Consider the following 24,454-nt stretch of genomic DNA (forward strand, 5'->3'; position numbering starts at 1 on the left):
TGTTGTAATTTTGCCCTTTCTGCAGTTTTAGCTGGGATTCTGACTGTATTTTCCATACTATCCTCTACACCTCCCATCTCTCATCTTACAAAGCAGCTTGGGTTTTCAAATCCAGTGTAGCGTCCAGTGTCATTTGATAACAAAAAAAACGGGGAGGTTTTCAGAGATGAGGCAGCGTTCTGAATATTTGATCAGGTGTTCTTGTGTATACTGCCTGTCCTTAAAATAAGTAATAGCACTAGACAGAAAATGTCCGTGTTTTTGACTATTTGCACTAAACCATGCGAAATGCAAATGGGAAACAGAGGAAAGGTTGTCAGAGCCCAATACTCTCTGACCAGGTTCTTTTAGATGTTCCCTGCATGGAGGGTGTCATGTTTAACATCAGATTTACTTATTGGAGATAGTTGATGTTACAGAGGATTTCTGATTTAGCATAGTGATACAAAACATACTGAAAACACAACACAAATGTAAGTTACGTGTAACAGAATATAGCAATTGCAATACATGGTTCAATCATGCTACCAATGGGATTCCCATTACTGGTCTCTATAATATGCTCGCTGTCACAATGCTGGGCGTCCCCAGGCTCGCTAGGAAGGCATCCATCCTCAAGCCCATTGCTCTCTTTGAAATTCTTTTGCTAGTTTTCTGGTTTCTATATGCGATGTTAAGCTGAGCCACATATACGCCTCCCCCTTGTTGGCCTGGCTAACTCAGGGAGCCATTCACACTCTTTTAATGAGCATAGGAAGAAACCTTTCCACCACCAGCTGATTACCACTCAACTGCTGATAGCTGTTTATCTAAAACAAAGACCACCCTTGGGTGTCCCCTTGGTGTTGAGATCAAGTCAGCTTCTTTGCAACATCTGTGGTCAGTCCCAGCCTGCATTCTTCCCTGAGCTTCACGAGCACATCCCCCTGGCTCATCTCCTCTGAGCCTTCTTCCATGGTAGGGGTTTAACTGTTAGTCACAGAGGACACACATAGAACAAATAAATTGGGTCTTTTGGTGTTTGGCGGCTTTGTATTGGTATGTGGGTTGGTATCTCCTTACCATGATCTTGATGCTTTTATGGCTCCCTTGTTATGTCAGAGGTTACATTTCTAAACATCTGTTCCCAAGCTGATGTGCAGCAGTACTGTAGCCAAGGAAGCCAGGAAGCGAGGAAAAAGATAAGATTAGTTCTTTAATTTCACAGAGAAGGATGTGCTTAGGTCCTTTTTGTGATTTCTCTGCTGAAAATAACAAACATACGTAATGAGTACAAGTGGTTTTAGCAGTATGGTTTAATTAGTCTGGTTCCAGGCTAAGGGAAAGAAAAATGTGGATCAAACTTGGTGGTGAGAATCACTGTTCACAATGGCAGGGAAAAATGCTGAGTATAAGACTAATTGTACTGCTTTGCAGTGCTTTAACCTTAACCTATCATTTTTTCAGCACCCTCCTTCATTGCCCTTTGTCTTTCTCTTGTTTTGTTCATGGCCTCAGAACACTTCCAGCAATATGTACTACAGACATGTCAGTAGTCCCCTGCTTCTTTGGCATTCAGTTCATATTACTATCCCATCCACTTTTGTGTTCTTTTCCCCACAAAATTCTTGAGAAACCTGACTGCCAGTAAATGTTGTTTTTAATTGTACCCGCATAGAATATTTCACAAAGCCCAGCACCAAAAGCAGTGTTTAAAGCACTGTGCAAAATACACATCATTAAATCATGTCTACAGTATTGTATGAGATGTTTGTAGAAGCAAGTATAATGGGGAAGAGACTGCAGTCATAAAGGAGGCTGGAAGAGAGATCAGGAGGTTGCTTTTCCTAAGCTTGTGCTTATTTTTTTATAATTATTGTATCTTTCAAAACTTAGCTGTACAGTGGTTTGCATTTTAAAGACAGCATGCTATGCACAGTTTGTTGTTTTTTTTTTTTATAATAATATATAATAATAAATAATAATTGTTATTATATATTTAATCTATAAAAACCTGGCAGGATAGTATTGGGTATAAAATATGGTGTATATATGTTTCAGTAAACCACCTACTGTTGTCCTTGCAGAAAATTTCATTGAAATTGTAGCTTCTAAGATAGGTGATGCATTTTTTGTTAATACTATGCATCTAACTTGTTTTCTGAAAGAATTGTTATTTCCTTGGATGATGGTAGAGAAGCAAGTTGCTTGGCTTGTCTGATCCCTTTTCAATCCTTGCTCTCACATGTGTTGACCTTGCCTGTTCTGTTGGACAGTTTGGGTGCAGCAGCATCACATAGTGGTTTTTTTCCTGGTGGAACTCAATACTAGCTGTATTGGATTGGTATAAAGTTTATGAACAATACAGACTTTGTCAATGAACTGTTTTCTCTGTGTGAAGTAGTTCTGTGTGGGAGCTGTGGCTTGAAGGTTCAGACCAATATGTTGTACAAACAGAAATCTTTGTGGTGTCTGTGTTAATTTCTACAAACTACTGAGTTTTTGATCTGTTTCGTAGTCTTGGGTCATTAAGAGGCAGCCCACCTTGAACTATAAATGTCTGTTATGAATGTTAGTGATAGTAACTCTGCCTTGTCTATCACTGTTTGCTGAGGGGAGAAAAAAAGCAGTGTGCCATATGGCTAGCTCCGTTCTCCTCTCTCTCTCTCGGTTGTCATATCCCGTAGTGATTCAGTGCTGCAGAGTTACAGTCTTGACTGACCTACTGCCTTCTGGTTGAGATTTTTAAATGGAATCTTTCCAACTTCAATAGTTTGGATTATTAGATTTGCATTCTAAATGTGAGCTTTTTTTCCCCAGAATGACTTTTTTGTTGACTGTAGGTCTTTGCTCAGATGCTTCCTTGGTTGTGTTACAGCAACATCCAAAGATGCGTGTTCCAGTTCCCGCCCCGCTGTGTGCTGTACGAACACCCTGGGAAGCACGGTCTGTGGGAACGCTCACACCTTAAGGGAGGATGCAGCAATACTTTGTAACACTTTTTTTAAGAAATCGGGGGTGGGGAGGGGGAGAGTCCGGCTCTGCCGAGAATACACAGCTACACTAGCTGTGTTAACCTTATTATGTATTGCAGTAGTACCTGGAGGCACCACTTCCATGTGTGCACTGGCTGCGTACGTGAAACCAGAGAGTATCCCAAGCAGCCCTCCTCTGTGTATGATAACTTCGTGTTCTCCAGCCTGCCCTTTCACTAACTTTCATCTTTTTTATTGTTTTATTAGTACTGGCAAACTGGACTGGTCCAATTTGTGAAAGGAAGGGATAGTTTTGGATAGTAAAAGATGCAACAGACTTTCCTTGTAATCAGTAAAGAAATCCTTTGGTTACTTGGAGAAGAGAGACCCTATATTGAACGGGGAGGCTGATGTAACTCACGTATTGGACACCCTTTTTTGGCAGGAGCTGCCGGGCCAGGCAGCGTTGCTATAAAACTGGACACAATTCATGCTGCTTCTTACCCAGCTGGGTGTGTGCTAGGGGACGTGAAGAAGAGCTGAGCTGACTGCAGTGTGGGAAGAGGACAAAGACAAATCCATAGGAAGACTGCCTCGTTAGTTCCACTGTTCAGAGAACAAGTTGGTTTTCATTGAGATTTTTAAATTAACAGTATCCTTCTATATTACAGCGCCATGTGTATGGACATTATTGGTCTGGTATTTAATTAAAACCACAGCTGGTGATCATTTAATTATAGCGTACAAAAGGGAGTGCTACTTACTTGACTATGTAGCATTGTTTTATTCAATTTAGGGAATTGTAGACATTTCTCCATGTATTATTTGAAAGCTGTGGTGAAGGATGCAAGATCTGATGAACAAACTGGTGAGCTCCATTGCAACGCTTCCCTCTGTTAAGGGAATAAGGTGAAACAGTGGCTTATAAATGCACCAGCTTTCCTGAAAATTGGAAGTCAATTATGAACGAATTGGTACAGTTAGGCTGGTTCTTGTTTCTCCACACTGTAAAACCAGTGCATAGTTTCCTGTGTTAGGAAGGAAGGCCTTCTGCTGAAGGCCAAGAAGACTTATTCAGGGTGTTTCTGGCTTTAAGAGATTTCAGCGTACGTACTTGAAAGAAGCTATGTAGCCTATGCCCGTAGCAGGCCTGAATTACTGTTTTTTCACTTGAAAAATGAGGCTGCCTCAAGAATCTTAAATCTACTGCAACATAAAATTGTGTACATATATATTTGTACTGAAATACTGCATGTGTGTAAGATGTTTTTGTAGCTGGCATAATAAAAATGCTTTCGTCTGAACTCACAAATGAGATTGTCCACAGCTTCTAGCATAACTAGTTACACTCCACTTAAAACGGCAGAATTCACATCTAAAAATCTTTATAAAATTATGTTTTCTGTCTTGAAGCCAGAGGTGGCCTTTTCTGTAACAATAGGAATACTGTACGTGAAGGAGCTGTTGCCAAATGGTCTGGTCTCTCTGCTGTCATACAGCTACTTTCACACGTCAGTACGTGAAAAAAACTATGGTTTTGCTGGCTTCCAGTATTGTGAAGGTAAAACTGATATCAAAATGGGACTCATTAGCAGATTGACTGGAAATGGAACAAGAAAAATAACTTAAAAGTGACCCACCCAATAAAATGTCAGAGTGAAGGACTGAAACTGGCTGGAGGACTAGAAACAGGGTTTGTGTTTCAGCCTGAATCTTGGCAGCAGGGCGGTGTTTGCTGTGTTACTTGGTCCGGTGTGAAAGGTCACTTTTGTTTTCTCACTCAGTATAACTTGGAGTTGTTTCTTTACTACTACGAGGAAAGACTTAGTGGCTAGTTTTCCTCCTGGACTTTTCAGTTGTATTTGTCAATACTGGGTGTTGAATTCTAGCTGATGCCTTTGCTGTGACGATCAACGGGATATTTAAGAGAGTGTGAGACAGGAAAAGAGTGTGAATGAGTTACAAGTATAGGATTCTTTTAAGAATTGTTCTTGATTTCTAAGTTATGTAGCTAACGTAATTTAGATGATGTTAGTTATCCTGGTCTGCTGTATATTTCCACATGCTATCAGTTAAATGTAGAATGTATCTTTCATCAAAAGGATCTACTGCAGAAGAAAAAAAAGTTCAAGTTCTTCATGTGTGGCTTCAAGTAGATTAGAATCATTGAAACTCACTGACATGGGACCAAGGAGAACAACAACTACAGAGCAGTAGTGAAGTAAGCTTTAGTTGCAAAACAAAACCGAGTCCTATGCATGGAGTTATTCCCTTCACCAGACTGATAACCACTATATGTCTGAAGGCATCAAAACATGATACACTTTCTTTTATAATACAAATCTGAGTCAACATTTAATGTAAGGTTTTATGACACAAGACTCAAGCTACTTCCTATTAAACTAACGTTAGAACTAATCTACACATTTCCAGCTGAACTATATTTCATTGTATTTATTCTTATAATGTGTTTTCTGGTGAAGGAATGTGTGTGCTGTCTGGAGAGGAGAATTCCATGTGAAAAGTATTTAGTAGCATGTGAATTTCTTTTAGACTTTGTTATACTAAAGCTCCTATTATCTACTGCAGAAATCCACAGATACTGTAGCTGCTGTATAATACTATATCTTCTTTCAAATGCTACTGCTACATGGCTTGTGAATTGGTTAATTTGTTTCTTGGTTTTTGTCTTCTAGCTTCATTTAGCAGCCCTGGCTTCATTAAAGGGAGACATAGTGGAGCTTAATAAACGTCTACAACAAACAGAAAGGGAGCGTGACCTGTTGGAAAAGAAATTGGCAAAAGCACAGGTGAGCAACAGTTCAAGAGTCTGAAGATGGTCCTTTGTTTTGTGTTGTCCTTGTTCTTCAGAGAGGAATATAGTATGTGGGGAGAGGATAAAATATCTGAACAATGTCACAAGTGAAAAGAATTTTATGTGCTGATGACATTCTTCTAAAAAATACCAAAAAAGAATTAGATTAATTTTGTTTTGAAGCCAATATAAACAGCAACTGCTTTGAAATATTTTAGAATATAAAAATTGCAGCATACTCTCAGTGGATTAGGTAACTGATTGCAGAGCCTTCCACTCCTGGGTCAGATTCAAACACAGCACAAATTAAGACTGATCAACTATTGCCAGTTGGCCGTGCTTTGGTGATGTGTGAGAAATGATTTGTGATCTCATTCTAGGTTCTAGTAAACCAGTTTGTATGTATCTGTTGTGGAAAACATAGTCAGTGGAAAGCCAAGGGATTAAATAAGAATAAGGTCTGAACTCTAATGCTTTCACAGCTCTTAAAAAAAAAAAAAAATCTTTTCAGATCAAGGTAAATGGAGAGGCAAATGCAAACAGGAAAAACTGAGCTATTGTTCTTAATACTTCTCTCTTCTATAAACAAAACCTTTGTTTTCAGATACTGTCATTCTGGCAAATACCTTTTACATTTCAAAACTAATTCGAAATATATACTCATTTATAGAGAGTATATAGAGGGAGTATATATAGAGTATATAGAGACAGTCAAAGCATTTTGTCCTGTAAAGTATAGCATCTTATTTGTTGCCCAGAGAGGTTGTGGAATCTCCAACCTTGGAAGTATTCAAGCCACCTGGACCTGGTCTTGGGCAACCTGCTGTGGGTGACCCTCCTTGAGTTGGGTAAGGGGTTGGATGAATGACCTCCAGAGGTCCCTGTCAATGTCAGCCATTTTGTGATTTTGCAAATTTAGTCTTCAGTATTCAGTGTATTTTGGTAGAGGCTCGTATTAGTGTGTTACTTAAATTCAAGCCAAATGTAGAAATGTTTAGACAGTCTAGATTTTAAGGCTCGTACTTCAGTCCTCCAACCATATTTTGGCCCTTGTCCACATTCCCTGATGTTTTTTCAGCTACCTTTAAGGTTTTTAGGCTCTTATTGCAGACCATCGATGCAACATCCAGAAATAAAAAACACTTTCATGTTTTTATTCCCCTCAATATGTGAGCTGGAGCCATACTGGGAATTAACGTTGTTTATCAGCTATAATCCTGAGAGCCTTTTCTAATTTCTACTGCACTCTGAGATAGAGTCCTCTTTCTGTGACATACAGGCTGCATTTGACAATCATTAAACAGTCGGATGGATCCACCGTATCCAAACGATCCACATCATTCTGCATGACTACACTGACTTTGTTGTTATTTATAACTCTGCAGGGTCTTGTGCTAATCACAGGTTTTTGTTAGTGTTTTAGTTTTATTTCCAGATCTTTGTAGGTGCTCCCATACAGTGATGAATCCCCATTAATGATGACTGGGATTAAAGATCAGTCCTTAATCCCAATTAACATGTGCTCTGTTAACACGAGATTGATTGCTGTTTTCTTTGATGGGTTACCAATTATGCATGTGTATGTAGTGCTCGATTTGTAATGCTGAGGGTTTTTACACGATCTTGGGCTGTGTGCTTGTGAACACAAGCGTAGTGATGACTGCTACCCGAACTGTGAATAACACAAAATCAGAATATCTGAAAGCTAGCGTGCTAGCTAGCTTTCAGATGAAAGAATTACTTTTTAATGAACAATTCATATAAAGTTTTAATGTTTTAGCTCTTTTCAATTTTTTTTTTAAAAAGCCCTCAAGTGGATAGAAATTTTTGAGGATATATGGTCAATAAAATACAGTCTTTCTTAAGGAATAAGCCATTAAACAAGCACGGCTGATATATTGAATGTGTTGGCTGTGTTTAAGTACTGAGAGAGACTCTGGTGAAACCACTTTACCTTTTCTTCTTTTTCTAACTGCATCATTTCCAAGTAGATGCTCCACTTAACATAATTTTTTGAACTTTTTCTCCCACTCCACAGAGATTTCATCCAAATTCGTATTGTGTAGCATATCATATCATTTTTTCCTCTACAACCTCTGTCTCATGCATTTCTTCCTCACTAGCGCGAATCAGAGGTTCAGAAGGCATAAATGAAATAGGAGGTGTTTGAGGTTCTCCATAACCATATTCAGATGCTAGTGGGTCAGTATTAAATCTCTGTTCTGCATTTGGACTATATTTACAAAGGCAGCGCATGTTTCATTTCAGCTGGCATGGTAAATGCTCTCTGGAACAAATAGCTCTTAAAACACATTTCTGGTAATACCTTTCCCATCATTTTGTGAGGCATGTGAGACACTTTGGAAAAAAGAATTAGTAATTTGCAGAGTGAAGGTGATTTGGGGAACCACAGTTCAAGTAATAGATGACAAATGGTGAAGAAAGATCGTTGGATTGACTGTGCTTAAAATTTTGTAAAAGGACGTAATTGATTACTGGTTGTTGTATCATGCTCATTTCCAAAACTGCAGTCTGTGGAGACCTGCTATAGCATTTGCCTACACCCTTCTATTATTTCAATAAGAGAGCAGATCTCCTTGTCTCTGTGTTTGTATCGCTGTACCATTTGGCAGCGGAGTGATCTCTTGAATGAGGTTTGCTGTAGAGTACTGGTCAACCACAACTAATGTCTTCTTCCAAAAATCTTTCTGTGGTTATGAGAAGAAAAGTAGTGCTTTCTACTAGCTCTGTCTGGCACGGTATCCTGGCTTTGATAATGACAAATAGTGGATGTCTGAAGGGAGAGCATAACAAACGCATGTGGAGGGTTATCCTCCTTCATACTCCGCCACCTTTCTGCCAACATCTGTGAGTAGGAGGCTGCATCACATTTAATAGTCCTCTGTGGTCCTATCCTCCATGGATTTATGTAATCTTCTTTCTAATCCGTCTACATTCTTGGCATTTCCTGCATCCTGTGACATTGAGTTCTGCAGTTTTATGATAGAACATGGGATTGAATAACATGCTGAACGTTTCAGCAAATACAAAAAGAATAGGCAATTCACTTACTACATCTATCTTATTGTTTCATCTCCTTTCACAAGGTAGTCCTGCTCTCTCATTCTTTGTGCTTAACCCTTGTAATTTTTGAATTTTATAATAGCTCTAGGCACTGGGTAACAAAGGCTGTGCTGCATCATTCTGGATCCTGTATCACACAGCAATATGTCCCATTACTGCAGTAATAATTCTTTACCATCATCTCTATTATTCAGAATATAGGGAGGGGCAGCAGGATTTCAGTGTAAGAATAAAACCAACACTCTGTAGGCATATAAGAACTTAACAGGAAGGCTTCAGTTTCTCATTTAGCAAAGTAACTTGAAATAGAAATGCATGGTGTTCAGATGAATGTTGAAATTACTTGTTCTGTTGTATGAAGTCCTTATCTCACATGGATTAGTCCTGTGTACTTGTATTCTTCTTCCACATCAAGTATACACAGAATATACCACCAAGCAATTAATTCTGACCATGCGTGTTTTCATGATTGAGGATTTGGCATAATGGACTTGTGTTCATACTTAAAATTAGATGAATGGATTGCCACTTTAAAATCTGCCACTCCTCTTAAAATACTGTATTAGCTGAGTGAAGATTTTTAGCTCCTGTGAGGCTGTTAGACAGGTTTATCATTGTGGCTCATTCAGGTGATGACTTGTATTCTTGGAGAACAATGCCATAGCTGCTGTTTGTCTCTGCAGGGCCTGAGGCACTGGGAGATCTCTTACCCAGCACTGCTGCTGGTGGTTCTTTTTTTGTTGTCTGACTGCACACTGCGAATTTAACCTAAATGTTTGCACTGGTAGTGTTTATTGCGCTATGAATTTGTGTATGTTAATAAACAGTAGAATCATGTGGTGAGACAATATCCTTGGGTTAAAATATTTTCTCTGATCATCGTTCTCCCTCATACTCTTCTTGCTCGTGTGGTTGTTTTCCAGCATCAAGAGGTCACACAAATGTGTTTCCAGGCATTGTTAATTTATACTGTAATTGAAATAACCTTTTTAGTCCATACCAAAAACCAGCCAAGGGTCACTTACACTGAGAACTGTTCTGGAAACTTTTCTCCTGATTTCAAGAATTGTTCACCTTTTGCAGCCTCTCAGTGGATTATCCCTGTGTTTGCTTTCTCAGAGAATTAGAGCTCTTAATGGTTTTGATCAGAACTCAAGTACGAGGCTGGAAGAGGGATGAGGAAAAGGGTCTAAGGTATTTATCTTAAAAAGTTTGTGTGACTGATATGCAAATAAATTGCAAGAGCTGAATGTGTACACATTGGAAAGACACAGGAGCTGGTGGCAGATCATTGTTCTGAGACTCAAAGGACACAGAAGCTAAAGAGGTTGATGAACAGGTTCAGTATCCCAGAAAAAAACTTTAGCAATGGGTAGCAAAACATGCATTGTTCCTTTTCCCTTTTAAGCTTTGAGATGAGTGTGCCATTATAAGGAGCAATCCTGTATAACCAGAAGAATTTTCAATTGCTGCGTTTTAGAATTCATACTCAACTATGTTTCCATTGTTTGGATGCTTTTGCCTTTTTCAGTTGCGACTTGTCATGGCTGACCAGAACTTACGAGACGTAACTCTGTACCCACCTCCAAGGCACAGCAGTCCTTCTTAGCATCATGTCCTGTCTTTCACAGAGGTTTCCTTTCTGCCTTTTCCAGTTACTTTTGTCCAAGATAATCCAAGAGCTCTTTTAAAAAATCAAATCTGAAGCTGTTGTCTTATATAGCCAGACTGCTGGTTGTTCACAAAGTATGTCTGTCACTAAATGATGGTTATCCTGAAAAATGGCGACTGAGAAATGGCTGGAGAAAACAGAAAGCAAATCTGGTAATGTGGCTGAGGTCCATTAGCAAGAGTCAATATATCTTCAGTCAAGATAAACAAATTCTGCTTTTCAGTGCACAACTCAGAAAGACAAAAATTGTTGTGATAGGGATTTTATTTATTGTCTGAAAATAGCCATTACACACTCTATCTCAAACATCCTTTTGGTTTAAAAGAAAAAAACCATAATGCACATAATTGATTGATCTGGATAATGCTTAGGTAGTGTTTGTGGGCATCAATGTGTGTCAGAGGAAGTTTAGGTTTAGAAAGGCAGAATAAGCAACTCTCTGTTGCACTTAAATCTGTTCTAAAGCTTTTGTTAACCATTTTCTCTGTGTTATTTCTGCACTTTGAAAGCCATGGTAGTTCTTCAGCCAGATACAATGTTAAGATATAGAAACGTGAGAAATAAGTTGTGGAATGATCCTACAATAGTGAGTCGTCATAATATACATGTAAAACCATGTCAGTTGCCAACATGAAGTCTTACAAGCCAGGTGAACATTATCGGTCTTCTAAAAGGTGACTCTTCGCTTTCCTCTTCAGTGTGAAGATATGGTCTATTTGTCTTAGTATAAGTGAAAGTGCTGTTGACTCCAGCTGGAGTAAGAAACTATTTTATTGTAGTTTGTGGACGAGTGCTCCTAATGTCTGGGCTACCTTTCAATGTGCATATTCCTGGAACTTAAAAATACTGAAATAAGTTTTATTTAAAGGAAAAAAGTTATTGAAGCTCAACATAAATTTCAGTTTTCAAGGAGCCTTTTATGTAGATCATATTCTCAAGCTGAGAGCAAACTATGAAAATTCTGGCGTACCTGCCACATTGGGTATAATTTTTGCATTTATGATACAAAGGGCTGAGGGAGCTACCTCTCTATAGAGTGTTTACTTGATTTGAAAAAATAAGTTTTAATGCAGCAATGTTGGAGGACCTAGAATCATAGAATCATAGAATGATTAGGTTGGAAAAGACCTCTAAGATCATCGTGTCCAACCGTCAACCCAACACACCATGCCCACTAAACCATGTCCCTAAGCGCCTCATCCACACGTCTTTTAAATACTTCCAGGGATGGTGACTCCACCACTTCCCTGGGCAGCCTGTTCCAAGGCCTGACCACTCTTTCAGTAAAGAAATTTCTCCTAATGTTCAATCTAAACCTCCCTTGGCGCAACTTGAGGCCATTTCCTCTCGTCCTATCGCTAGTTACTTGGGAGAAGAGACCAACACCCACCTCGCTACAACCTCCTTTCAGGTAGTTGTAGAGCGCGATGAGGTCTCCCCTCAGCCTCCTCTTCTCCAGACTAAACAACCCCAGTTCCCTCAGCCGCTCCTCATAAGGCTTGTGCTCCAGGCCCTTCACCAGCTTCGTTGCCCTCCTCTGGACACGCTCCAACACCTCCACGTCCTTCTTGTAGTGAGGGGCCCAAAACTGAACACAGGATTCGAGGCGCGGCTTCACCAATGCCGAGTACAGGGGCACGATCACCTCCCTACTCCTGCTGGCCACACTATTCCTAATACAGGCCAGGATGCCATTGGCCTTCTTGGCCACCTGGGCACACTGCCGGCTCATGTTCAGCCGGCTGTCAATCAGCACCCCCAGGTCCTTTTCCTGTGGGCAGCTTTCCAGCCACTCTTCCCCAAGCCTGTAGCGTTGCCTGGGGTTGTTGTGGCCGAAGTGCAGGACCCGGCACTTGGCCTTGTTGAACCTCATACAGTTGGCCTCAGCCCATCGATCCAGCCTGTCCAGGTCCCTCTGCAGAGCCTTCCTACCCTCGAGCAGATCAACACTCCCACCCAACTTGGTGTCATCTGCAAACTTACTGAGGGAGCACTTGATCCCCTCATCCAGATCATTGATAAAGATATTGAACAGGACCGGCCCCAAAACTGAGCCCTGGGGAACACCGCTCGTGACCGGCCGCCAACTGAATTTAACTCCGTTCACCACAACTCTTGGGCTTGGCCGTCCAGCCAGTTTTTTACCAGCGAAGAGTGTACCTGTCTAGGCCGTGAGCCGCCAGCTTCTCTAGGAGAATGAAGTGTCAAAGGCCTTACTGAAGTCCAAGTAGACCACATCCACTGCCTTTCCCTCATCCACTGGGCGGGTCACCTGGTCATAGAAGGAGATCAGGTTGGTCAAGCAGGACCTGCCTTCCATGAACCCCTGCTGGCTGGGCCTGATCCCCTGGTTGTCCCGGACATGGCTCGTGAGCACCCTCAAAACCAACCGCTCCATGATCTTCCCCGGCACCGAGGTCAGGCTGACCGGTCTGTAGTTCCCCGGACCCTCCCTCCAGCCCTTCTTGTAGATGGGCGTCACATTGGCAAGCCTCCAGTCGTCCGGGACCTCCCCAGTTAACCAGGACTGCTGGTAAATGATGGAGAGCGTCTCGGCAAGCTCCTCCACCAGCTCCCTCAGTACCCTCGGGTGGATCCCATCCGGCCCCATAGACTTGTGAATGTCCAGGTGGCGTAGCAGGTCATTAACTTCATCCTCTTGAATTATGGGGGGTTTATCCTGCTCGTCGTCCTTGTCTTCCAGCTCAGGGGGTTGAGTACCCTGAGGATAACCATTCTGACTACTAAAGACTGAGGCAAAGAAGGTGTTGAGTACCTCAGCCTTTTCCTCGTCCTTGGTGGCAACATTCCCCCCCGCATCCAATAGAGGATGGAGATTCTCCTTGGCTCTCCTTTTGTCATTAACATACTTATAAAAGCATTTTTTGTTGTCTCTCACGACAGTGGCCAGGTTGAGTTCTAGCCGGGCTTTTGCCTTTCTAATTTCCTCTCTGCACGACCTAACGCGATCCCTGTACTCTTCCTGAGTTGCCTGCCCTTTCTTCCACAAGTGATAAACTCTCCTTTTTTCCCTGAGTCCCAGCCAGAGCTCCCCGTTCAGCCAGGCCGGTCGCCTTCCCCACCCGTTCTTCTTGCAGCACAGGGGGACAGCCTGCTCCTGTGCCTTTAAGACTTCCTTCTTGAAGAACGTCCAGCCTTCCTGGACCCCTTTGCCCTTCAGGACTGTCTCCCAAGGGACCCTCTCGACCAGTGTCCTGAGCAGGCCAAAGTCCGCCCGCCGGAAGTCCATGGGAGCGGTTTTGCTGGCCCCCCTCTTTACTTCACCAAGTATCGAAAATTCTACCATTTCATGGTCGCTAAGCCCAAGCCGGCCTCCGACCACCACATCTCCCACCAGTCCTTCTCTGTTTGTGAGCAGCAGGTCAAGCGAGGCACCTCCCCTGGTGGGCTCGCTTACCAGCTGCATCAGGAAGTTATCCTCCACACACTCCAGGAACCTCCTCGACTGTTTCCTCTCTGCCGTGTTGTATTTCCAGCAGACGTCTGGAAAGTTGAAGTCCCCCACGAGAACAAGGGCTAGCGACTGGGAGACTCCTGCCAGCCTCTGGTAGAATATTTCATCTGCCTCCTCGTCCTGGCTAGGTGGTCTATAACAGACTCCCAGCAGGGTATCTGCCTTGTTGGCCTTCCCCCTCATCCTTACCCACAAGCACTCGACCTCGTCATCACTACCATTGAGCTCTAGACAGTCGAAGCACTCCCTAACATACAGGGCTACTCCACCGCCTCTCCTTCCTCGCCTGTCCCTTCTGAAGAGCTTATAGCCGTCCATTGCAGCACTCCAATCGTGCGACTCATCCCACCATGTTTCCGTGATGGCGACTAAGTCATAGCTACCCCGCTGCACAATGGCTTCCAGCTCCTCCTGTTTGCCGCCATGCTGCGTGCATTGGTATAGATGCACTTGAGCTGGGCTGCCGATTTCTCCCCCGACAATGGCGTGCGGTCCCTAGGCTCTTCTCTAGAGAGCCTGGTTTTATCCCCGTCCCCCTTCGAATCTAGTTTCTCTAGGAGAAACTAGCTTAATCTAGTTTCTCTAGCTTCTCTAGGAGAATGCTGTGGGAGACAGGGTCAAAGGCTTTACTGAAGTCCAGGTAGACCACATCCACAGCCTTTCCCTCATCCACTAGGCGGGTCACCTGGTCATAGAAGGAGATCAGGTTGGTCAAGCAGGACCTGCCTTCCATGAACCCGTGCTGGCTGGGCCTGATCCCCTGGTTGTCCCGCACATGGCTCGTGAGCGCCCTCAAGATGAACCGCTCCATAATCTTCCCTGGCACTGGGGTCAGACTGACCGGCCTGTAGTTCCCCGGATCCTCCTTCCGGCCCTTTTTGTAGATTGCCGTCACATTGGCAAGCCTCCAGTCGTCCTGGACCTCATACGTTACTATAAATTGTACCCTTTAGAAATGCTACTAGGATCTTACATTGCAAGGCTTCAATTAACGAGTGTGGTTTTTGTACTGTCAGTTGGCTGGTGAGTTTTCTTTTATTGACAGCATAGCACATACCATTCTGTGCTTGCAAGGAGGCTTGACTGTTTCCTGCAGGGGGTCAGAAGCAAAAAGTTAGAAGTCTTGCTCTTTCCAGCCACTACCAAGCATAACTTCGATCAGCATGCACTGTTGGATTGTAATTGTAGTAGATTGTAATTGTTTGCTGTAATTGTAGTAGAGCGTTTGCTGGAGTGAAGAGTAAGCCAGAGAGGCTGGATTTAAAATTCTGTTGGAAAGAAAAAGGAGGATTTCGTGATACGTATCAAAAACAAGCAGCCATGTAGCCTTTTAATTGTTCAAATAATAAGCATTTTATTGTAGAGGATTAAAATAATAAAAAATATAATAAAAAATATGCTGTGTTATCTTTAAGGGTTAATGAAAACAAATACTTGTACTAGAGAAGAAGTCATAACCTCAAAGTGTGGTTACTTTTCTTTATAATAATGGGGCTTCTGCCTTAAGACTTGTTCTAATTCAGACCAAGATCCTTGAAGATTCATGGTGAATCTTATGGATTCAAACATGAGATATTTCTAGCTATTTTGAGTTGCAAATGGTGGTTTTTGTTCAAGCAGGAGGGCAACTTCTGACCTTTAGGAAAAAAAATAATAAAAGTACACTGCATAGTTTTTCAGTTCCTAACATCTTGTAATTACATACCTTTGTGCACCTGTCAATATTTTGCATCTGTCCTTTTCTCTTGCTAAGGCAGTGTTGGTTTGATGAATGGTGTGCACTTTTGCCTTGTATCTGACCTCTATGAAGTTATTAATAAGATTCTTTCTGTTCCTTGCTTCTCTGCTTTAGTGTGAACAATCCCACCTAATGAGAGAGCACGAAGACGTGCAGGAGCGAACAACACTACGCTACGAGGAACGAATCACAGAGCTGCACAGTATCATTGCTGAATTAAATAAGAAAATTGATCGACTACAGGGAACAACAATAAGGTACAACAACTTCCTGGAAATTCTGTGCCAATGCAAGAATGGTGCAAAACATGAATTATACTCTAAATATAATTTGATTATGACTTTAAGGTAGTTAGGCTTGTTATGACTGGTACAGAGTAGCTGCCCATAATTAAGGTATGCGTTCTGCAGAGTATCATCCTGAGGCTCAAAAGTGCTACATTCTCTCTGGCAAAATCACACTTTGCAAAGCCTAACGAGCACTGCAAAGAACTGCACTGTGCCATCTAAATATTCTTTTAGTGTAACATACACTTATCTGGGGTACCAGATAAATGATAGCGGTGGTGGATAAAGGAAGATGTAGCCACCCAGCCTGCACCTCTGCTTTTAACTTTATTTTGTGGCATCCTATAGATCAAATGGATTTCAGTAGGTTTTGCATCTACTTGTACTGGTATTTGTGACAAAACACAATGGTACAAATCACATTGTTGTCTGTTCTTGGAGCAGCAAAGCTTGGGGTATTACACTAGGTCATTACTTGTTACTGTGTTAAAATAAACTTTACATTTGACTACAGGAAAACACTCATTTTTCCTCACTTGCTTTTACCCATTATTCTCAACCTGGAGAAAGTTGGACTAGAAGGAGGAAGGAGCTTCTTAAAGTTTAGCTTGTGTGGATGCAACTAAACTACTAGAATCTACGGATTTTCTAGAGAACATCAAATTAGATTTGAGCTTTTGTAGGTATTGTTGACATGGTGCTCTACCCATGTAGCAAATTTTCAGTTTTCCTTGCCTATTAGCTGCAGGTTTTTTGATAAGTGCTTCATGTGTTCTTCCTTATAAACATTTCTACTAGCACAAGGCAATGTTGTTACAACTACTCACTTAACCTTTCATGAATATATTTATATGCAAAAAGAAAAAGGGTTGATGTACCACAAATAGGAGAAAGCATCATCACGCATATATGCCATTATAAAATTAGTGATAGAATCACGTTATGTTAATGTTATTTAAGAAGATAAATACGGCCAACTCTGAGATGATCATAACTAGCGATGATCATGGTGAAATTTTTCAGGTAAGTATTTTCTAAACTGGTAATACTTCTCTGAAAAAATCTCTGTGACTCCCTTTTTCATTCATGCTTGACACCTTTGCAGACAAACTTCCCATTCGTCTTGTTTCGAGTCACCTTTCTTTTCAGCGTGATCCTGGCTGCCCATCCAGCCCTCCTCTCTGGTAAAGCTCTACCAATTGAAAAAACTGGCTGAAAAGCAAAATCTGAGAAGCATGAGAGCTGCACTGATATTTTTTTCTTGAGTGGCAGAAGAACTCTATGACATTTAAGAATATAGAATCCATAAAAATTGTTTGTTTGGAGTCCCTGTGGCAAGCTAACTGCCAAGTGGTGTTCAATTACAAAATGTTGGAATCAGATGGATACTGTGAATGTTTAACCATGTCCATAAACAAGTCAGCTGTGGCATGCACAGGAAAGTGAGGCTTAAGAACCGAACTTGATGGAAAGTGCATGCTGCTTCTCATGAAAAGTGCAGTTTTGCTGCCCCTTTGGGGGGTGCAGGCTTTTGAAGGCATCAGAACAATACTGCTGCAGCAGGTGCCATACCACTGGCATGCCCCACCTATTTGGCCTCATCGTATGAGAGCTCGTTTTGCTGAGACAGCTAGGACGCCTCCTCTCTTTTTATTTCTTCCGGTTTTATTAGTAAGAACAAAAATGTTTATTAAGTTAGTGGATCTTTTATTTTCTTTAATGATTGGAATCGCTTGTTTTCTTTGGCAGGCCAATAATTGTGTCTGGGGAACAGAGGAGTAATATTCCTCCTAAAAATGGCACGCAGAGGTAGAATTGGAGGGATTCCATAGAGCTTGTACTGAAAGAAGGAAAACTGATACTTCGTGCTGTGACTTTCTGCAAATCCACTCTGGGATCTGCTTGCGTCACTCTTGAGAAGCTGTTCCATCCCACAGAGCAAGGGTGGTGTAACTGCTGTCCTTGCTGGGACAGGTGTGACTCACAGCGCTCCACCCTTGGCTGTGGGGACTGTGAGCCCAGGGGCTGGAACAAAACACTCCTGAGGGAAAGGGTTCTGGGAGCATGGCCCTGCTAGGGCCTCGGCATTTATACTTTCCTCTAAACCAGAACACAGGAGGGATTTTAGTTTTGATTTAACTCTTGGATACCTGCAAGTCATACTGAGCGGAGGCTTTACTTGTGCCATCGCAAAATTTAGGCTGTCTTTCTGGAAGCAGTTTTCTTGAGTTTACATTAATTGCATAACAATGTTTCCCCTCTGTGCTGACACAGAGATTGTTCGGTATTTTCAGTTTTTAGGCTGTAAAAATGAACTAACGTGTAGCGTGATGTACTGCTGCTTTATGACATTCTTCATGGTTCCTTCCAAAACCCCAAAATATTCTGGAAACAATTAGAAGAAAACAGTGTTTCATGGAGGGTATTTGACTATCCTCCTTAAGCTGTATTATTCTTTAAATTTGTAGCTGTTTGTAGGTGTTGAATGTGAGTAGTACTCTCAGAAAGTAGGGCAGAAAGTAAGCAGAAAGAGTGTTTAAATCTGAATAAGGTATTGCAACAGTTTGAGGAGTGTTGGCAGGCTGTATAAGCTAGTTAATATTCTCCATTCTGAGAATTTTTCTCTCTTTGTTTTTTGGTGGGGTTTTTTGTTTTTTTTTTTTCCCCCCCTTGCAGTGTCAGGGGTTTTACACAGCTTGAAGCGTAATGGCTTTTGCTCATGTGGTTTAGTAATGCCAGCTCTAGAAGAGAGCTCAAGTTACATGTCAAAGCCTTTGCCTCTTCCCAGGTATATCTGTTTTGCTGATCTTAGTAACAGTAATCTTACAGGAGTATTTTTAGAAGTTTCAGGATCGTTCTAGGTTTGCTAGTCATTTCTTGGGTACAACAAGTTCCATGTGTGTGGCCACATGAAGTTAGCTGCTGCTCTTGTGCTACGTTCTTCCAGCATTCCCTAAGGAAAATGAGGTCACCATGGTTGTGGGAGCAAGCCAACATTCATCTGCAATTGTCTCATCTCCCTGCTGCTGCTCTCAACAGCCCAGCTGGTTTGGAAGCCCAACCTCACCAAAAAAAAGCTGAAATACAGCTGTAACCAATTTGATATTAAGGCTAAAAAGAGAGTTGCCTATACTCCTACTGTGCAAGTTAGACGAGCCTCTTGCTTGCCTAGTTCTTCATGTGTGATAGTGCAGAATTTACCCACTACCAGCTCAAGAAGTTAGCAATTTGGGAGCAAAAAGACACTAAAGAAGTGGTCCGCTAGGATGAGGATGCTTTTTTTTTATTTGAGCAGTCTGGAGACATAAACCTTGGCTATGTTTTTTCTTGGAAAAGTATACTTGTGTGACGGTGTCTCACTGTTCTTGTCTACGTTATTAGGGAGAGAGTGGGAGGGGATGGCTAGTATTTTGCTTAAGTTCGTTGTAAAACTCAAGTCACAGGCTTTCGTCAAACTCTGCGAGACTGTTAGGTAGAAAGACCTATGATGATCGTGCAGAGCACGTTTTGTCAGCTTCTTTTAGAGTGAACAGCTTTCACTGAGTGGTGCTGACTTGGTGTTTCTGTTAGCATGTCAAGTGGATACCAGTGGCAGTGTTACCCCTACTTCTGCTGTTTCAATTTATAGAAGACAAATTTTTTGCATTGCAAAGGTTCTCTGTCCTTTGACAAGGTGTATGCCTACTCCCATTTTCTCTCCAAGTGTGTACAACTTAGAAGACAGCAAAGCCATTCAAATGGATCTTCCCAATTGTAAAGTCATATTGTAAATACTTGGACATAAAGGATACACCTGATAACTCTGAAGCACAGAAAGGATTTGCAAATTACACAGTAGTGTACTAAAAGGGAATTATGTCTAAAGGTGAGTATTCCTGACTTCAGACGTTTTTAGTATTGCCTTAGATTCATTCAAACTCAACTCTTTTTTTTCTTAATCATGTCTTTGGTTGGCAAAATGATCTGTAACTTGATTGTGCAGAAACAACTTCAGCCTATGACTGACAATCTTTCTTAGGTGTCAAATTGAGGTTCAGCAAAAGGAAGAAGGCAGAGATCAAATTCATTTTAGTTCTAAACCAGTGACTGTTTGGGTACATCTGTGCAACTCTAAAAATAATAAGGAACTTTAACAATACCAAACAGAAATATACTCCATTGAATATCGGTGCCTGCCAAGGATTATTTGAAACAGCTGTCAAGAAGCTTGTAACCCATTGCTGTAAAACCATTTGTTCAGACTTACAGCTTTTAATCTGAAATATATTCAGAAAGTAGGTTGTGTTGGAGTTAGTGAGGAAGAAGGAGAGTGAATAAACTACAGCATCACAAGAAATAACACATGGCACTTATAGTCATATTTACACAATGACCTGGAGGTCTGATTCTAGCTTCTAAATATGTGTTAGTTGGAAGCTACTTGGATTCAATTCAAATGGCAGTGTGGGTGTGATAGTGTGTGCTTCAGCATTCAATGCCCAGCCCCACCAGCCTTCAGTGATTAATTCCCATGTTGTCTCAAGTGTGTTGCTATTTGTTCGCAAGTGAACTAGTTCAGAGAGTGCACACACAGGGAGCAGTCAATCTCTGGGTTGCAGTGCACATACACCTGTAGTATTTTCTATCTGAGGGTCTCAGAATGCTTTAAAAATACTTGTTCAAGTGAAATGATTGTTAAACACTACTGGCACCTGAAGTGTGAAACTATGCACTGTTTGCAGCCGTGAAGAGAATGTGCACCTTGCCAGCGCCCTGGCAGAACTCGTCAGTGGTGTGAAAGGATGCTGAAAGTGTGCTCACGGTTTGATCAAGTTTTTCTCAGTGTCTGTGCAGCAGTTGTGATCCTTGGTTGCACCCAAAGATGAGGAAAGCAATAAGTGCAGACGTACCTGTAAAACACACTTTTTCGCTCCAACATTGATCCCAGGCCGCTCTGTGTTTAGAACGTCTTGATCTGATCTTAATTGCCTCCAAGTCACCATGACATTCCAGCAATGGGGAACCATCAGGCCCCACATGTGGCCCAAATACCTGCTTTCTCCAGCCAGGCCCTAGAAGATGGCAGCAACAAGGAAGTTGTCGTGCCTCCACCTTCTGGGTGGTGTGGCAGGAGTTCATCGTCAGCTGCCGAGCACCTTGCATTTCCAGTGCCGCTGGAGGACTCTTCTCCTGTTTTGGGGTGTATCTTCTGTTACTGCCAACGTCAGATTTAAAGGCAGAATGTATGTTTGTGGTGCATCGCTCCCCTCGAATTCCCCCTTATGTTTTTAGCCCTCAGTCTACCCCTGTGAGACTGGTGGTGGAGAGACCAATTGACCTTGCTGTCACTTTACTAGAAGTGGATTTCTGATCTTTCTGGTCAGGTCTTAGAAACATTAGTTCATTCAGAACCTGACTCCTGGCTTGAGCCGTCGGAAGGGTGCGAGTCCTGCCGTCTGACGTACTTTTCAACTGCCCCAAGATACTGAGGGTGCTTAAACTGGAAAACACAGCGCTAGTGCTAGCGAGATGAAGCTGTGTTGGATTTTAAACTGAAAATATACGCAACAAGAGCCAAAAGAAGAGTGGCAAGAAATTATTATTGTGTGTGGCATTGTTTTATGATCAGTACAGCCTCTTGTCCATTTGTAGAGGTAATTCAGGATTTAAAAATGTAGGACTAATTGTTCCATAAATGAAAAAATGAATTACCTTCAGATCAAAAAAATGCAACTGTTTGAGTGCTTGGTTTTTTGTCTAAAGCTAATTACTACTGGCTTGTGCTGTGGCTAATAATAAACGAGTTCATGGAACATTGACTCACGCTTATGTGTGTTCATGACACTGTTTTAATTCCTGCTATTCACGATGTAGTTCTCACACTTTCTTAAACATGTATTGCGTGGTATCTTAAAGACCTTTCTTTGACCTAAATCTCAATTTTAACCAGCTGACCTGCATTTTTGTTTAATAATAGTCAATAAGTGCTTCTGATAAAGTCAGACTTCCTTTGCGCTAAAGCAAATGTAAGGGGTAGGAGAACATTATAGTTCCTATTGAAATTACATCTTAGTACCTTGGGAAATCCTGCTTAGCAAGCAAGCTGAAATTCCTTTTTTGAGTTGGCTTCATTCATAAATTGTCACCTCTGCTACTTTGAGAGCAGACTTGACTTCTGTCATTGTTCCCTGTATGTATGGGCCATCTTCTCTGCTATTTTGCCTGGCAAATCCAGACGCATCTCCAGGCTAAATCCTGCAATATTTCTGCAAGAAACACTCATCACCATGTAGCATACACACAGCAGACTTAACATTACAGGTGCCCCTCCCAGATGCAGATCTCCAGATAGCTCTCTGCTATTTCTTATTGTTTCCAAATCCAGACAGTTCCATTCTCACACTTTTCTGCTGAATCTGTAGCAAAATGAATCTCTGCATTTGATTTAGTGTGTAACAAAATGATGGCTTTTTGCTTACTTATCAGAGGGGCTCTGCACCTGGATAAGCTGGTGTTTTTCTCGTGTTTAAAATACATACTTTAATGTCAAAACAGTCACTATGGAAGTACAAAAAAAATTCTGAGTTGAATCAGCAAGCAGATCAAAAGAAAAAATGTTTACAAATGTTCTCAGGCAAAGCTATTATTCATTTACTTATCTTCTTTCCCAGTGCTTTGAACTCTTCGTGTGGAGACAGGAGGGAAAAGCCCTAATTTTTTAAGCTCATTAGCTTTAGCTAAAGTATTCTGTGTCCTCGATTATTTTAGTAGAACCAGCTTGACAAATAAGTTAAAACCTAGGTAATTGAGGCTTTTTTATTTTCCACTAACTCCAGCAGTTCAGTGCTATACTCACTTATCTGTTCTCTTCCTTTTGAGAAGAGAAAATGAAAACCTATCTGTCCCCAAGAGCATTTTGATACACATATGCAGGTATGTGCATGTGCACGCTTGCTTTGCACAAACGCCGATGGCATCCTCGAACTGAGAAAGAGACCAAAATTGGTTATTGCTAATCCACTTTGGGATCAAAAGCCCCTTGTGCTGATTAAGAATTGTGAGTTGGTGAGTTGCTGCAGAGCACTGTGTGTCCTTCTTGCACACATCCTTGCTTGCACTCAGTTCCACCCATTGTTTCCTTGTACGGTGGTCTGGAGTAATAATGCACCTGGGAATAAAGAAATGGAAACCAGGCACCAACTGCTGCAAGTGGGTGTTACGGGCATAGCACAGTTGCTTTGCGGTGAAGGATATAAACTCTTCTCTACTGGCTGGACAAAACACGCTTGTGTGGATTGTATCCTGTGGCTCAGTCTACAGGTCTGAAATAAGCGTCACAGAGATACGTATTTCCTCAGAGGATTTTATTTCTGCCTTTGCTCTCTCTCCCAGGGAGGAAGATGAGTATTCAGAGCTGCGGTCAGAGCTCAGCCAAAGCCAGCATGAGGTTAACGAAGACTCACGCAGCATGGACCAGAATTCTGTTTCAGTACCAGAGAATCAGTCCACCATGGTCACTGCAGACGTGGGTGAGTTATGCTTATTAGTAGATGTGATTCCTTCTCACAGCAGAAAGGCATCGTAGCCTTTGAAATGCAAATCCAATGTTTGGTGAGGAAATAAACGAATCTAGGCAGTGTTAATCACAACAAATACTGAACTTCTCCACGACTATGAACTTATATGTGAAATAACCCCTGTGCCTTGATGTAGAATAGCTATGGAGTCTAAAATGGAATGATTGTTCAGGAGAGCTCATAACTTTTGGGAAAGAAGAGGGGGAAAAGAGCTATTCGCATACCTTACGTGTGCCTGTAAAGTAGTTTAACTCTAGAAAAGAATTGCAGAGAGTAAAAGTTGGGGGGGAGAGCGCGGGGAATGGAACTGTCTGTCCAGTTCTTTTACAGCCTAATTATAAAGGACGTTTGCACTTTTTGAAAATTAAGAGCCTTTTTAGAGTATGGAATAGGGGTAGCTTACTGAAATGGATTTAGACAAGGATAAATCTGACACAAGTCATTCAAATACAGGGCAAGGAGGGAGCACATCCAGACAGTCTGTAACTAATTTTTAAGAGGGCAAGCATCTTTCCTTCAGAATTTCATCTATTTTGTCATCCAAGCACAATAACTGATCATTTGAAGAACCTCCAAGTATGGAATAATTAGCATGAGCAGATACTAGGCCTTCAGTATGATAATATTTTAAGTGTTTAGGCACAATTGCTGAGCACCATAGCTGTAGACTAGCAGAAGTCTGGTGTAATCGTCACTTTGACTGATTTCCCGAATTCTCTTCAGAATGCTATTTCTCTTAATTTATATTTAAAACCAGATAGTTGGTCTTCATTTTCTTCCCTAGGTAAACTAGCTGGGTGCCTGGGAGCTTCTGTGGGAGATAGGTACACAAGCAGCGTTTTAGGAAATCATTGAAATAGCAGTCTTAAGCCC

General features: G+C 41.6%; 1 protein-coding gene across 1 annotated transcript in view; it reads left to right on the top strand.

Moving 5' to 3' along the window:
- MCC (MCC regulator of Wnt signaling pathway) overlaps positions 1 to 24,454 on the top strand; it is a 225,520-nt gene that overhangs the window by 143,277 nt on the left and 57,789 nt on the right. The window contains exons 4-6 of the mRNA XM_075136679.1: positions 5,651 to 5,764; positions 15,853 to 15,995; positions 23,397 to 23,533. Coding sequence (XP_074992780.1) covers positions 5,651 to 5,764; positions 15,853 to 15,995; positions 23,397 to 23,533 — 394 coding nt within the window. The remainder of the gene's footprint in view (positions 1 to 5,650; positions 5,765 to 15,852; positions 15,996 to 23,396; positions 23,534 to 24,454) is intronic.

This window comes from Calonectris borealis, chromosome Z (genome assembly GCF_964195595.1).
Source record: "Calonectris borealis chromosome Z, bCalBor7.hap1.2, whole genome shotgun sequence".
Lineage (NCBI taxonomy): Eukaryota > Metazoa > Chordata > Aves > Procellariiformes > Procellariidae > Calonectris > Calonectris borealis.